Source organism: Colletotrichum truncatum (genome assembly GCF_014235925.2).
Source record: "Colletotrichum truncatum strain CMES1059 chromosome Unknown Contig_0002, whole genome shotgun sequence".
Lineage (NCBI taxonomy): Eukaryota > Fungi > Ascomycota > Sordariomycetes > Glomerellales > Glomerellaceae > Colletotrichum > Colletotrichum truncatum.
The window spans coordinates 3,629,456-3,645,496 of record NW_027222399.1 but is presented as its reverse complement, the minus strand read 5'-3'; the positions used below and the strand labels follow the sequence as shown (position 1 = coordinate 3,645,496).

At 50.0% G+C, this 16,041-nt stretch overlaps 4 protein-coding genes across 4 annotated transcripts; 1 reads left to right on the top strand and 3 right to left on the bottom strand.

Annotated features, from left to right (window-relative positions):
* Positions 1 to 378: 378 nt before the first annotated feature.
* CTRU02_203936 (major facilitator superfamily transporter) lies at positions 379 to 2,249 on the top strand (the record flags this gene model as incomplete). The annotated part of the gene is made up of 4 exons (XM_036722513.1): positions 379 to 687; positions 735 to 1,622; positions 1,691 to 1,717; positions 1,767 to 2,249. The coding sequence occupies 4 exons, from the start codon at positions 379 to 381 to the stop codon at positions 2,247 to 2,249; spliced, it is 1,707 nt and encodes a 568-aa protein (XP_036586119.1).
* Positions 2,250 to 2,413: 164 nt separating this feature from the next.
* Positions 2,414 to 3,352, bottom strand: CTRU02_203935 (nad dependent epimerase; the record flags this gene model as incomplete). The annotated part of the gene is made up of 2 exons (XM_036722512.1): positions 2,414 to 3,225; positions 3,277 to 3,352. 2 exons carry the CDS (start codon positions 3,350 to 3,352, stop codon positions 2,414 to 2,416), a joined length of 888 nt encoding a protein of 295 aa, XP_036586118.1.
* Positions 3,353 to 4,225: 873 nt separating this feature from the next.
* CTRU02_203934 (polyketide synthase) lies at positions 4,226 to 12,348 on the bottom strand (the record flags this gene model as incomplete). The annotated part of the gene is made up of 7 exons (XM_070204286.1): positions 4,226 to 5,038; positions 5,251 to 10,894; positions 10,954 to 11,495; positions 11,563 to 11,717; positions 11,769 to 11,882; positions 11,935 to 12,068; positions 12,125 to 12,348. 7 exons carry the CDS (start codon positions 12,346 to 12,348, stop codon positions 4,226 to 4,228), a joined length of 7,626 nt encoding a protein of 2,541 aa, XP_070062049.1.
* Positions 12,349 to 13,411: 1,063 nt separating this feature from the next.
* CTRU02_203933 (6-hydroxy-d-nicotine oxidase) lies at positions 13,412 to 15,126 on the bottom strand (the record flags this gene model as incomplete). The annotated part of the gene is made up of 5 exons (XM_036722510.2): positions 13,412 to 13,676; positions 13,742 to 14,163; positions 14,200 to 14,591; positions 14,649 to 14,916; positions 14,992 to 15,126. 5 exons carry the CDS (start codon positions 15,124 to 15,126, stop codon positions 13,412 to 13,414), a joined length of 1,482 nt encoding a protein of 493 aa, XP_036586116.2.
* Positions 15,127 to 16,041: the final 915 nt, after the last annotated feature.

Below are 16,041 nucleotides of genomic sequence, written 5' to 3'. Positions count from 1 at the left end.
CCGGAGGGAGCTGGAGTGGAATCGGAGCGGGGCCGAACCATGTGGGACATGTCGATAACTGCTTATCATGCCGGTCTGACCCCGGCCCCGGGGTCCGGAATGGTCGCTGACTGGTTGGAGCTCGTATGGCGTGCTATTGTGTCATCTACTCACTTATCCAAACGCACATCTTCAGGGTGTCATCGGTCTAAAAGATGAAAGTTTAAGGCCGATATCACTCATTTGGTCGGCTCTTTACTAATTTCGGAGCAAAGTATGCCGAGGCTTGCAGTGTAGATGGAGCATTTGGATCAACACTAACAAGATGCGACTCTAAAAGGTTTTTGTAGATCCTCTGCTGTGCCCTTCTTTGATTTTTCACACTAGTAAAGAACCAACATGACTGCCATTGATATTAGCACAGACAAAAGAGAGCCGGATGTCTTTTCGACAGACTTTCCTGATTCCAAAGTCTCTATAGACGATTTAGCGGAGCCGCCTGTGCAACAGCAAACCTACACTAGTTGGGGATTTGTACGCAACAAGCGTCAGAAAGTCGAACCGGAAGCCATTGCAACTGTTCGCAGTGTATTCGATAACCCCGATCTAGCTTGCTTCTATCACCCTCATCCTAAGTACGAGAATATCAATGCATTCGATCCAAAGGAGAGATGGACACATCGAGAAGAACGTTCGGTCCGCCGAAAGGTTAGTGGTTTGAGTTGAAGCTTTCAGCAATGTGCTTATAGTCCTAGGTTGACTTTCGAATCTTCATCTGGGTGCTGGTCATGTTCTTTGCCCTCAACATCGATCGTGGAAACTTAGGACTCGCAACAGCAGATGGACTGGTCAACGATCTTGGCATCGACACCAACGACTACAATAACGCTCAGAATATGTACCGCGTTGGGTTTCTTATTGCCGAGTTGCCCTCTCAAATGATCGGAAAGAAGATTGGCACGGACCGTTGGATTCCTACGCAGATTATCCTCTGGAGTGTAGCATCTGGTGGACAATTTTTCATGGCCAATCGCGCAACCTTTTTTGCATGCCGCTTCTTCATCGGCCTCTTCATGGGGGGCTTTATCCCCGATGCGGTATTATACCTCTCGTATTTCTATAAGAATAGCGAGATGCCCATGAGGTTGGCCATTTTCTGGTTTGTCAACTCAATGTCCTCCGTCATTGCGTCCTTCATCGCATATGGCGTTTTCCACCTCCGGGGGGTCCAGAACCGGGAAGGCTGGCGTTGGCTGTTCCTCATCGAAGCTTTAATCAGTGTTACCATTGGATTCCTGAGTTTTCTCTTTATGGTCCCTGGACCAACACAGACTAAGAGCTGGTGGAAACCGAATGGGTACTTCACTGAGCGTGAAGAGAAAATCATCGTCAACCGTGTGTTGAGAGACGATCCTTCAAAAGGTGATATGCATAACAGACAAGGCATTACCCCAGGTATGCTATGGAAGAGTTTTAAGGATTACGATTTATGGCCTATCTATGCCATTGGAATCTTGTTTCAGATGCCTGGAGACCCCCCAGGCCAGTATCTTAACCTTTCTCTTAGAGCGATTGGCTACGACAGGTTTACGACGACACTCCTCAACATCCCCGTAACTGTTGCAGCGAGCTGTACTATGCTGGTAAGCATGAAGCATATTATTGTTTTGCTGGAAGGCATGGCCAGCTGACCTTTTTTAACACTCCCTAGGGCATCACTTTTTTGACCGAATACTTCGTATGTATGAGCTCTTCTCTCCATCGAATATCTTGCTAAACAGAAGCAGCATCAAATATCATTCCTCGGCTTGATATCGCAGCTTTGGTCTCTTCCATTCCTGGTCATCATCTACACCTCAGCCCAACACCTGTCAAACTGGTCACTTTACGCAGTTCTGTTCCTCTTACTCGCATCGCCATCAGTTCATGCGGCCCAAGTTAGCTGGTGCTCGCGTATCAGTAACTCAGTACGCACGCGTGCTGTCAGTTCCGCTGTATACAACATTATGGTGCAACTTTCCGGCATTGCATCATCTAACATTTATCGCAAAGATGACAACCCACCTTGGTATCCTCGAGGCAATAGTAACCTTATTGCTATCAATGTTGCAGTAATTGTTCTATATGCTCTTACTAAGTGTTACTACGTGTGGCGCAACAAGCAAAAAGAGAGGCAATGGAGCGCTATGACAACAGAGGAACAACAGCAATACCTCATCAACAATGCGGATCTTGGAAACAAACGACTTGACTTCAGATTTGATTGTTAAAGGCCATTCGAATGAATATAAGTGCGACTGCAATGGTTACATATGCATAACATGGCTGGCTCAGTAAACACATTATTCAGAGAAGCAGGTCAAACGGAAATAAAGTATTCTGAACATCATTTAAATATAGTTTATCGCTATCATACAACGGTTTAAGAAGATGCTTAGTACTTCAGCTGAGATTGAGCCATCTTCAAAATTCTCTCAAAGCTCTCCAAGGCCCATGTCGGTTTTGTCAAGTAGAATCCAGCCGTCACAGCTCCAACTCCAAACACCCAAGGCAGCGCTTTGCGCAGACCAACGAAAATCGCGAGTTTGAAAAATCGGTTCTGCCTTGTTCTTACCCGATCAAGATGTTCTTTTCTCTTGTTAGCAACAGGAAAATCCACCGTCTCAGGCACGTCCTTTCCAAGGAACTCGCACAGAGGCTTCCAGCCGTCTTTAAGGTTGAACTCCAGCAACCTCTCTTTCGGTACAGCAGCTCGAATCTCCGCATAATGTCTCTTGTATCTCTCCTTCGCAACTTTCCTCATCTCATTGACGTTGCGAACTTCATAGAAGCCTAGAAGAATTTTCCTCAGAGTCTGACCTCCTGCCAAACCCCAACGAGGGCCAAGGTAATCAATGATAAGATCTGCGCGCCAACCCCACGTCGTCTTGAAGATGGCCTCGTCCATGCTCTGGAACCAGCTATCTATATCGCGCTCTACAAGAATGATTTTGGCATCAGGATAGGCCGCTATCAGCTGCAAAGCGAAAAAAGAGCCCATGTCTGTGACTGCCTCATAATTGCCGAAGAGCGACTTCCAACTTTCTTGTGTGAAGGGTGCGCCGGTGTAAGTTGGCAATGTAGGAAAGGTTGAGTCTGCAGCTGCAGAAAAGAGGGTCCACTCGCGAGGAGATGTAATGGCTTGGATGCCGTGATGAACGCCATCATAGCCAAGAATTGTGAGAGCTTGGGTTATGGAAGCAGACCCTATGAAATGGTGAGAATTGGACGAGGTTTGAAAATTGGCTTTACACTTACCTGTTCGAGTCATTCCTAGAGAAAGAACTTTCATCTCCTTCGACAGCGGAGCTGAAGATGCAATTTTATTTTCCATAGCTGAGGTAGGTTATGGCGGATGGTTGAAGCACTGATACAAAAAAGTGGCGTGGTAAAACGAATTAGAATACTGAAGCGTCGTGAGTGAATAGCCCAAATTTCAGTGGAGGCAGAAAAGAATCACCTCTAGTGGGAATTTGCGCATTTTGAATCGGATTCCACAACAAAGTCCAGAAACCGTTATCTGAGAGTATTATCTGTAGTCAAGCACGTGGACAAGTGAAAGGCGGTGGCTTCGACTTACAGCATAAATCAATTGCTAGGATCCCTTGTACTGGTTTTACGAGTCATGGGGATTACAGCCAACAACCCCCTAGACCCTTGTCACGGAGTAACATTGACAGGACGCGTACTGCATCTTCATCGATCCAGAAACCCTGCTCTCTAGTTATATGGAGAGACATGCTACTCAAGCAGTGGAGATAGTACACTGGACGAACAAACAAACACAAGATGAATTGAATGTATCGGAGAGGGGCCACAATTGGACAAGACGATCTAAATAGTTATTATACCAACTCATTTCAAAGGTAAAAGGAGCTTTTTCTTTTGTCTTCAAACTGACGGTAAGGTCTATTCAATACCCACTAGGAGTGATATCCTCTGGCAGTGAACACCAGTGAATGCAGTGGACGGAGTATGAATCCGGCTTCATCGCATTTGTATCTTAGTCCAGTTCATCATCATCTTTAGTTTTATTTAAGGCACAACAGTAGAGCCTTGTATGTGACCATTTACGGCACCAATCGACAATAATTATAGGTCTTTCAATTGCTCAAAACAAGATGCCAAAACAGACCAAAATGCTACAGAGACTAAAGAAAAGACAAGTGTAATTTCGAACCCCAACTCCTTTTTCTCATTGAAATCTTCATGCCGCTTCCTGAACCAACAGTTTGCTCTTACCTGCCAAATCGGCAGCAAGTTGTCTCATGGGAATAGTCGCCATGATATCAAACACACTGACCTCGACCGCAACCTCCTTTGCAATCCAATTGCGCACCTCAACAGCCACCAAACTGTCAACACCGTAAGCACTCAATGGCTTGCCTGCGTCAACATCATCTTCAGGCATCATCATCAGCTTTGCTAGACGCTGCACTAGAGCAGAGGTAATCAGGTGAACAGCCTCATCGTCCGCCTTTCCGCAACGGACCAGCTCGTCGCGAAGAGAGACTGAAGCCGAGCCGCCGGCTTGAGATCCAGCAGCTGTCTTCCGCAGACCAGCGAAACGCTGATCTTGAATCCAGTACCAGGCGTCATCGTGCTCATTGTACGGAAGACCGCACATGACCTGTGGCGGATGGGCATCGGTACCCTCAAGGGCAGTAGCCATGAGGCCGTGCAGGTCGCTCTTGTGCATGACCTTCAGGCCCATTGCCTTGACGTGGTCAACGTACTCATCGTGTTCGGCAACAAAACCTACACTGAGAAGGTAGCCAATATCAATGGTCATGGCACGCAGGCCCTGGCTGCGGCGGTAGGAGGCGAAGTAGTCCTGGAAGATGTTGCCGCAGCCGTAGTTGCCCTGTCCACGGTGGCCCATTACTCCTGCCAGGGAACTGAGCATGACGAAAAAGTCGAGATCCTTAGGCAAAAGTTCGTGGAGGTTCCAGGTTCCGTGTACCTTGGGGCCAACAGTGATTCGGACGTGGTCAGCCGTCATTTTATCAAAGAGAGTGTCCTGCAACAGATGGTTAGCGTTGAACTGATACAACAGATGTGGGCGAGAACCGGCACAGAACGCTCAGAATGGGAAAAGTGGTGTTGTTGGTGGAAGAACTAACTAACTGGCTAGAGGGCTGTGGAGGCTGGCTAAGACCAGTGGTGGCGGCCGTCAGCCCACGTGACGGGCCGGCGAGGCCTGCCACCCACAACAGATACACTTTGACTTACCCGAAGAACCATGGCTCCGGTGACGCATCCTTTAACCTCGGGTACGTTCTTGGACCTCAAGTTGTCCAAGACATTTTGAAGAGCAGCTTTGTTACCAACGTCACAGTCGTAGGCGTAGGTGTTGACATTGTAGGTGCTCTGCAGCTCGCCTGCAAAGGCTTTGTTTTCCTCGCCACTGGCAGCAGAGCGCGACAACAAGACTAGATGCTTTGCGCCCTTCTCGGCCAGCCAGCGACCAATCTCTTTGCAGATTCCTCCAACACCGGCAACTACGTAAGTCGCATCAGGTTGGATGTCGACACGGGGCATGCGCGGCACGGCAGGAACCATGTCCGCGTCGTCAACCCGCACGACAACCTTGCCCATGTGCTTACCAGCCTGCATGTGGCGGAAGGCCTTCTCAACCTCAGACATGCTGAAAAGCTGAATAGGTGCAATAGGTTTGACCGAGCCATTATGGATAAGCTTGGCAGTGTCCTCCCAGAGAGCGACGGCGCGAGGCGTGGGGTTGTTTTCGAAGTCAAGGAGATTGACACCAATGTAGCTCTTGTTGTCAAGGAACGGCTTCATATCAAGGCCGGTGTTAGCGAAGAGATCGGCCTTACCAATCTCAAGGAAACGACCAAACTTGGCAAGGCAGTGCCAAGACAGTCGGAGGGCTTCACCTGCCAGGGAGTTGAGCACAACATCAACACCCTGCCCGTTAGTGGCGCGCATGATGGCCTTTGCGAAGCTGGTGTCACGACTGCTGAAAATGTGGTCCTCAGGGATGCCGTATTGCTGCATAATCAGCTCCTTCTTTTCGTCAGAACCGACAGTAGCGAAAATCTCTGCTCCCTTCTGCTGGGCGATCATAATTGCGGCTTGACCAACACCTCCAGCGGCGGCATGGATCAAGATCGTCTCGCCCTTGACCAATGCTCCGGCAGTGACCAGAGAGTAGTACGCTGTGAGGAAAATCAGAGGCATAGATGCGGCCTCCTCAAAGCTCATTCCCTCGGGTACAGGAATGGCTCCCTTGGCAGGGAATCGAACGAAAGAAGCAAAAGTGTCGCAAGAAGCAGTCATGACGCGATCGCCAGGCTTAAAGTCAGTGACAGCAGATCCTACGCGAGTAACAATACCAGAGGCATCGACACCGAGTTTGTTCTCCGCAAGATTGCCCAGTGCAACAAGAACATCCTTGAAATTGAGGCCAACGGCCTTGACCTCGATCTCAATCCAATCCTCGGGCATAGGCTTGTAATATGTCTCGTCCTCTTCCCACCTGAAAGTGTCTAGAAGACCAGGAGTCTTGATTGTGAGCTTGAGAGGACGCCCGCAAGCCTTGAATGGGACAAGCTCAGGCTGGCCCTTTGCCTCGTACTTGCGGAGGGAACTGTCGACGTTAAGGGTCCGCTCGACACGGGGCACGTAGACGGTGCGGTCGCGAGCGGCATATTCGCCGTCAAAACCGTCACTGCGAATATGACCTGATGCGACCTTGAGGATGTTCTTTGCAGCCATTTCAAAGTTAACGTTGCCAGGAGTCTCAATATCAAGAGTGGCAAGGCGGACGCCGGCGTCTTCATTGCGGATAGCTCTTGAAAGGCCGACCATTAGCGACTTCATCGGATCAGAGCACTCCATAGCGGCTCCTCCTGTTATCCATAGAGTACCAGCAGAGCTCAGGATAACTTGGCGTAGCTTTTCCCAGTTCTCATCGCTCAGTGTTGCAAGAACAGGTGTCTCCCACTCTGCCAAGCAGAGGCAATACTTGCCACTGACGGTGGCCTCGGAAACGTCTTTCCATTGCACGATAGAAGTCTGATGGGCAAGACCAGAGAATTGCCCCTGAATGGATTGGGCGAGTTTGTCGGAGCTTTCAGTACCAGTGGAGATGACAACGAATTCCGAGGGGCCGGGTACCTCTCTCGCAGGCTTGGTCGAGATGATGAGCGAGACGGGTTCCTTGGACGCTTCACGGTCTCCTCGGATATCCACATCAACACCAGAAAATCCGGCCAGATTCAGGGCGGCATTCCACTCATCGACATCCAGGAGAGGACCGCCCGTGCGGCCATCATCCTCGCCCAGCCACCATCCAGGCAGGGGACCCATGATGAAGCCACTGAAGATGCGCTTAATGGTAACCTCGGAAAGAACAAGGCGACCACCTGGCTTAAGAAGAGACTTGCAGTGAGTCAAAGTCTCCTGGATACTCTTCGTAGCGTGCAAGACGTTGGCACAGACAATCAGGTCGTAGCTCTCGGGCTCGAATCCCTGCTCGGTAGGCTCGTTCTCAATGTTCAAAGTCGTAAACTCCATGATGGAAGCATCGGTAGAGAAACGATCAGCAGCCTTGGAAAGGAAACCGGGGGAAATATCAGTGAAGCAGTACTTTGCCGCCTTAGAGGTACCGTCGGCGTTGCGGAGGCGCTCAAGGACATGGTAGGTAGTACCACCCGTACCAGCACCAATCTCCAGGATTTTGACTCCAGGGCTCTTGTCAGCAATCAAGCCAACGTACTCCGCGACGTTGGTGTTGAAGCTGGTACCGAAAGCGCCTCTGTAGAAGGTGTATAGGAGGTCACCCTCAGTCATAACCTGCAAAGGCTCAACCTCACGGGTGAAGATGCGGCCCAAGTTTTGACCGATACGATCAACCATATGAACTGTAATATCGCCACTGTCGGAGAGAACAATTCTCTGGCGACAGGCTTCCATTTCAGCCTCAATCTCAGCCTCGTTCTCAGGGAGTGGGGGGAACTGCTTGATAGTGTCGTGCATCCAGTCGACGTAAAGTTTCCAAAATCCATCCTGAGGCGCATGGGCCTTGCCTTCTTCGGTCTCGAGCCAAGCAAGGCAACGGTAGATGTAAACAAGACAAACATATTCAAGCTTGTCAAGGACGGAGTCGTCGTCCTTGCTCTTCAATGTGCGCTTGTAAACAAGCTCCTTGATCTGGGACGATTCGAGCAGGTCGGCATCCTCGTGCCAGGCTTGACCAAAGCAAGATGCTCGAGTCTCCTGAGCTTGCTGTGCTTCACCCTCTCCGACAGAAGCCAACGAAACGCCATCCATAATTATCATGAGCTCAGCAAGGTCCTCCGAAATTGTGATGGACGACTTCCATGTGGTATAGCTGGTCTTCTGGGCTGTGGAGCATCCGTGCAGCTTGGTTCCGGGAACCGAAGGAAGCTTTGCCGACACGAAGATGCGGTCAAAAGAGAATGGAACGACGGCCTCATTAAGTGACTGGTCCTCGCCGCTGATAGAAGGGAAAAGCAAGTGGAGGACGGAGTCGAGGGTGGCCGGATGAACCACGGAAGGATACTCAAAGCCCTTGGGCATGACGGCTTTCGTGTCTGGGACGCTGATGATTCCGTAACTGCAGTTCGGTCCAGCGAACAGCTCGGTCATGTTACGGAAAGTTGGACCATATTGCATGCCAATGGTCTCCACAGTGTCGTAGAGGAAGCTTCTGGCAGGCTTCTGGCACAGCTCCTTAGCGTTGGCAAATGACTTTGCGTAGGATTCGTTCTCCAGAACTAGCTCGCGCTGCATGGCCGGGGAAAGAGACGATTTGTATGTGACAGAAACAAGGCCACGGGCATGGGCTGTCCATTCCTTAGTCTCCTCCGACCAAGAAGAGACAGAGAACTCATTCAAAGTAGCAGAAGGCCCGGCCTTGGTGCCAGTGCGGCGAGGGTGCAACTGGATCATGACTTCAATACCCTTATCGGTATCTGGCACTCTCAGAGCAGTGTCAATGGCGACATCACGGAGCTCGTATCCGAAGACCTCCTCAGTCGCATTCTCTTCAGCAAGTTGGCGGGCTGCCTCGATAGCCATGACGATGATACCAGCACCGGGATAGAGAATGTCGCCCTGGACCTTGTGTTCGCGGATCCAAGGGTTTTCATTGCAGCGGAGGAAGTTGCGCCAAGTTGGATCCGGCGTACCGGGAATGCGGTAACCAAGCAGATCAGTACGAGGCTTCTCTCTCAGTCTGTACTCACGGCTGAGGTATGATTCATCCCAGAAAGTACGGGTGTGGTTCCAAGCATAAGGTGGTAGGTCAACAAGCATGTTAGGGCTGTCACCAATCTCGTTGACGCGGTTGACGTCAATGACACAACCCTTTGTCCAAAGTTGACCTGCAGCTTCCAGAGCAGTGTTGACGCCATTAAACTTGCGTCTGAGAACGGTCATATAAGAGAGGTCGGTAAAGCGGTCCTCAACGGCAAAGGTGTCGAGGAGGTAGCTTCTCAGGGCAGAGTGAGGGCCAAGCTCGACAAAAGCGCTGGCAAAGGCGGTTCGGTCATGAGAGCGAACTTTGCCTAGGGTATGGTTCAAAAGCGACCGGACCGCACCGACAAAGTTGACTGGAGAGACCAAGTTATCAACCCAGTAAGAGGGGTTCATCTGCTCAGGCTCAACTAACTTTCCGGTAACAGAAGAGAACATAGGGATGTCGGCAGATCCATGAGGAATACCCGCCAGGGCAGATTCGTAATGTTCTCTCGCAGTTTCCATGTGGAAGGAGTGGTAGGCGACGTCCATTGATAGGCGTGTGCAGGGGATCTGCGCTTCCTTGAGAACCTCCAGTAACTCATCTATCGCTGCGCTGTCACCAGAGACAGTGCATGCCTTGGGACTGTTGAAGCAGCCCACAATGGCCTTGCCGAGCTTGAGAGACTGGAGATGTTCTGTGATGCTGTCCGCACTAGCAGAGACAGCCAACATACCACCGTTTTTTGAAACAGTCTGGGAAACTTGGCCTCTGAGCCATGCAATCTTAACGGCGGCTTCGTGATCGATATATCCGGCAGCGTAGGCAGCGGCAATTTCACCGCTGGAATGGCCTACAACCGCAGAAGGCTGAACGGCCCATGACTTCATCAAATCAACAAGGGCAACCTGAAGTGCAGTACAAGCTGGCTGGCTGTATTCCGTGCGGCGCAGGTTGCACTCTGACTCGGAGCGGTCCAGTTCTTCAGTTAAGTTCCACGTGCAACCAAGAGTCTTCAAAATAGACTCTGAGCGGAGCATGCTGTCCCTGAAGGTCTTGTATGCGGAGAGATCCTTGCCCATTTTGAAGTATTGAGCACCTTGGCCAGTGAAGACGAATGCAACTCTCGGGATTGATGAGTTGGACGAACGTACGACAGCAGGAATTGAGTCCAAGCTAATTTCGAGACCAGCAACGTCAGATGCAATGGCGAAAGATTTCCAGGGCAGCGCAGTTCTCTTGGAGGACATGGTGTAAGCAAGGTCGCTCATGTAAGAGGATGAGGTCGATGTCTTAGTCTCCAGATAGGACTGCAGACGCTCCACATTGCGCTTGACGCCCTCCTGATCGTTGGAAGAAAGCACAATGAGCTTTGGAATTGGCTCGGTCTCACTGGCAGTGCTACCCGTGCCGTCTTCCGAGACGGTTGACTTGGGGAGAAGTGGACGAGACACAGTCGCATGGCGTCCAGGAAGACCATGGCGGAATAGGTAAGATGCTGCATCCTCGAGAATAACGTGGGCGTTTGCTCCTCCAAAGCCGAAGGAGTTAATGCTAGCTCGCCGGGGGCCGCTGTGTGGCCAAACCGTCAAAGTTTGAGGAATTCTGACATTCTCGGGAAGGTCAATTTGAGGGTTAAGTTCTTCGAACCTATTGCACGATTAAGTTAGCAAGAACAAAGAACCTTTAGTCAGTATGTTTTGACATACCAAAGGTTCTGGGGAATGAGGCCTCTCTCGACGGCGAGAGCGGCTTTAATTACACCAGCGACACCGGCAGCACCCTCCAGATGGCCAATGTTCGTCTTGACCGAACCAACATACAAATCAGACTTACGTCCGGGTTGGTCACCGATGGTTGTGAGAATAGCGCGTGCCTCCAACGGGTCACCAGCCTGGGTACCTGTGCCATGGGCCTCAACATAACCAGTCTCCGCCGGATCAACACCCGCATTGCGGTAGGCCGTTCGGATAAGAGCCTGTTGGGCTTCGCTGTTAGGCAGAGAGATACCGGGAGTTCTGCCATCCTCGTTGGCCGCCGAGGCCAGCACGACGGCACGTACGGTATCGCCATCACGGAGCGCTGCATCGAGAGGCTTCAAAATTGTAACTCCAAAGCCCTCTCCGCGAGAAAAGCCGTTGGCGTTTGCGTCCCACATCTTGGACTTGCCCTCGGGCGACAGAATCTTGGCGGCACCCAGGAGGATGGACATGTCAGGGCCAAACATGAGGTTGGCGCCAGCAACAACACTCTATTATTGCTGCGTTAGTATGATCCAGCGCAAACTTTGTCATCCTTGTACGGTAGTTTCAACTCACCATTTCTGCCTCTCCTGTGCGAATGCTTTGGCAAGCGAGGTGAAAAGCTGTCAAACTTGACGAGCACGCAGTGTCAATAGTCATAGAAGGACCTCTGAGGTTGTAAAACCATGACAGTCTATTTGAGGCCAAAGATGATGAAAGGCCGGTAGCGTCTGCGATACCATTAGTTTTTACTGAAGTGGTGAAACGTGTGGTTAACTGACGGTAGATGGAGGGTCCCTCGTTATCACGAGCTTGCAGGTTTGGGAAGTCGCCAGTAAAGGTACCAATATAGCATGAAGTTTGTGTTCCGGAGACATCTTCCAGTCTTAACCCAGCTTTGACAAAGTTAGTCCAAATACATCATGTAGGTGTTCGTCTCAGATGTACCGTTCTCAAAACCTTCGTAGGTAGCTTCCAACAGCATGCGATGTGTGGGGTCCATAGCCTTGGCTTCTTTTGGTGTGACGGAGAAGAAAGGGGCATCGAAGACCTTGAAGTCTTGCTTAAGAAAGTGTGCATGTCTGCAGTTCAGATTGGTTAGCTGCTGCTTAGTACAATTGAGCTTTGAGAAACTTGCCTAGGTTGAATGCTGCCCAGCCTTTCTGGGTCGGGATGGTAGAAACCATCAACGTTGTAACGATCCTTGGGGATTTCGGATCGCGCAGAGCGGGCATCCAGAAGCATCTGCCAAAACTTCTCTGGATCAGATGCATCTCCCGGTGCTCTTAGGCCAATGCCGATAATGGCAATTGGTTGGCTCGTGGCATCTGCACGAGCGGTGGATTCTTGGATGAAGGGCATGGTGGTGACTGAAAGAAAGAACTGTTACAATGAAATAATTATTGGGTATCTTGTGATGGTGGAAAGAGCAGTTCCTAACAACAATGTGGCTAGAGAAGAGTCAAAATCGAAAATAAAAAGATGGCAGCAAACTTGGGTATAATATCTTCTCTCCTCGACACCTTTGGCAGACTCAACCGGTGTCCTCCGTGCGGTAGTTGATAACGGTGCCTTGCACCGAACATCTCGGCCCCATAAGCTGATAACGGTTCAGTTTTCCTAAACTTGACAAGTACACGAGAGGTTCGGGTGAACATTCTCCATCAGAATCGAAGGGCTTATCCAATGTGAACGAATCTTCGAAGCACGTTGTTCTTTCTTGCTGTGCATTCCACTGGAACCTACCCCAGAGCGGTGACAGACTGACATGCCGGAGCGGTTTCCGGGCCCTCACCCATATCCTATCCACTACTCGACCGCCAAGGGAACTGCCAAGAGTAGATGAAATCCGGGGGACATTGAGCACGGATTGGCTCCATCGTGAACGAATTGACAAGTAAGAATGGATCCGTTCCGAAGGGACCGTCGTTTTCGTTATTGCTCGGCGGGGCTTTGGCAGAAACAATGACTCGGACCTTAACAGGCCCCTTTTAAAGGCCACTACGATTGGCGAAGACCCAAATCCATGGTAGCACGTTGTTTTTTGGGTATTATGCGCACGTGGGGGATTTCTATCGTTGCCAGGTAGTGGTGTTTTATGAAGTTGCAATGCCGCCGGCATTACTGCTAAGTTGTTACGCGTCTCTTGTCGGTGCTCGCCCGATGCAAGGATATCACCAGCTCGGGACTTATGATCCTGGTTATGGATGGAGAGCTCCCTTTCCGGCTTCGCAGTTGCAATTGTTTTCAATTGTGGCGCTTCATTGTTTTTGCTTATTGATAGTAGCTGTAAACTTTGTGTTCTTGGAAACTCGAAATGATTATATAGAAAAAACAACAGTCAATTAAGTGTTTAATGTATTTAGAGTTGTTGCTGCAAAACTTGATTACTAGTAAACTCTATCAAAGCCTAACAAATAAGAATCTATTCCATAAACGGCTGGTACCAGCGAAACACATTATTTGGGTCGTAAACTTTCTTCAGCGACCGGAGTTTTTCCAATCTCCATGGCTCATATCCATACAATGCCTCCGGCTGATCCCGCAGGGTAGACGTTGTATTTCCGTAGTTGACGTACTGTTGCAAGCGGCCATATCCAGAGGCGGCAATGAATTCCTTCTTCCATCGGTCGAGATGAGCTTCAAACGGCTCTCGGTTTTCCATTTTGATCGGAGTTGCCATCAACATCCTGTTTGTTTAAATTTAGATCATGATGTCTCAACTCATACTGACTGGGGTAGGCTCATGTCTTACAAGAAGTGATTTGACCCCCAGCGCCAAGGAAATGCTGTGGCGTCGTCTTGAAGTTCTCTGACTTTCTGATGCGGTAGACACTCGAACATGGCTCCAAAGAAGCCTTTTCCAGCCCACTCTTCGTTCATGGACTTCACGCTCTCAAAGAATGCCTTGGTGGTTTTGAGGTCGAACTTTTCGACGCAGGCAGCTCCCATCATCTTGTTCGGGGCTAAAGACCATACCTCTGGTTTACTGAGAATTTTGTTTTGTCCTTTGTATGTCGTCCAGGGAAGGTCGGCCCAGGTAGTCTTGACCTTCCCACTGCTGATGATGGGATCAAGGCTTTCGAAGCGAGCAACCCATGGGTCTGCCTCGGCTTCGGATCCGGACCAGACGAGGTTGACTAGAATGTGGTGCTGACAAGACAAAGTATCAGCTTGGTTTCGATAATATGGGAATAGATAACGGGACTGTACCTTTCTTCCGCCGTCAGATTGGCGAATCCAGAGGACAAAGATAGCCAAATCAGCCGGCATATTCTCATGCACACTGTTTAGCGTCTCAAAAACGGCATCACATTGGTCCAGAGTATACTCCAGATCCCAAGTGTAATGATTTCCACCGTTTGCCTGGGGAAAGACGCGAAACGTTGCCTCAAGTGCAATGCCGAAGTTATGTCCTGCGCCACGTATAGCCCAGAACAGGTCTGGATTCGATTCTTCCGAGACGGTCGTTACACTTCCATCCGCAAGGACTAGCTTGCAAGAAACCATGTTGTCGTGCAAAAAGCCATACTTGCCCTGAAGCCGACCGAGGCCGGCACCGAATGCAACACCTATAATTCCTGTTGTCGGGCAGGAACCGACGTCTTTGTATTGTAAGAAGAACCAAACGATGAAAATTCGAGTTAAAAGATAGCACTCACTAACTTCCATTCCTACAGACTGGAGAAACTTGACAAAATCATCTGTGATCACACCTCCTCCGACCGTTACTTGTCGCTTGTCAGGATCAAACCTCAGCTTGTTCAGCGATCGCATGTCGATGAGGATGCCATTCTTCAGATGTCGCATTGTTGTTGTCACGGCATGATGCCCTGATCGCGGGGCGAAGGGAACGTCTTTATCTCTCGCATACTTGACAATCTGGATGACATCTTCCTCGCAACCAGGTGAAATGGAAACTAGGTACGTCTTCAAGTGACTCGTTATTAGCCTTCTCCATTCTCTTTAATCAAGCACTGAACAGTTGGACGGTGTCTATCTCACAGGGCGCTCATATTCAGTGAACCTCAAATTCGACTTCTCAAAGCTGTCTGAGCCCGGAAAGTGAGTGACTGCCTTGTCGGACAGCTTGGGCAAGAGTTCTTGCTGGATGTCGTCTCTTTCTGCTACTGCCGTCATATCGAATGCTGTCATCGTTTGCTGAGGTATCGAGGCGTAATTGGTGACGATCGAGAACACGTTAGTTGCTCAACACAACATGCGAAAGGACCGAAGTCGGCGATGCCACATGCTTCCTCTACTAGGTTATCTTCCAGACATATCCTTTGATGGAGCTACTGTGGATAGCTTTCATAAGCTGTACACCCATCCCACAGACTCCAGCACGAAACACCTTCATCTGGGAATCAGGAAACCCTGGGTCCAAGGTTCAGCGGGTCTCAAGCTCCAACCATTTTCGGATTATGACCCCAAACAGTGCCATGAAGATATCAAGTCCCACGTGGCTCCATCTAAAGCCAATGAGCCATCGGTTCCTTGACAACGGGTCATCTTGGGGTTCGAAATGCCAATGGCCAAGCATGGGGTTGTTGAGCTTGTTTAACAACAAGCATTGACTCGTGCATGCAAGGCCGCGTAGCAGTGGGGTCACTCAGGGATCTGGAATAAACAAGCTTTTCGCCTGCAGCGGCGGCTCCATCCTTAAATCAGGCCAGATGGCCGGCATTTGTTAACGATCCGTACATTTTTCAGGGGTCCAGATTTGGCAGACAGGGGCCCCCGGCACTTAATCCGCATGCCCAGGAGCATGTTCATGAACTCCAAATAGTTGTCCTTCGGAGGCAAGTTGTGGAGCTTCATAAACGTGCCACGATTTCGTCATCTTATTGGCAGAAGTCAAGGTGAGTATTATCCCATTACTGATCATGGAACACTTTGTCGGTCAAGTTTGGCCCCACGTTGTTCACAGAAAATGGAATGCCGAATGTCACTCCGGAGTGAGCGCCGAACAGCTCCCCTGTCATTGAATGATGGGGAGTTGGACGTGCATGGCCATTCCGCCTTCTGGCTTTGCAATCGCCATCAAGTCTTCTG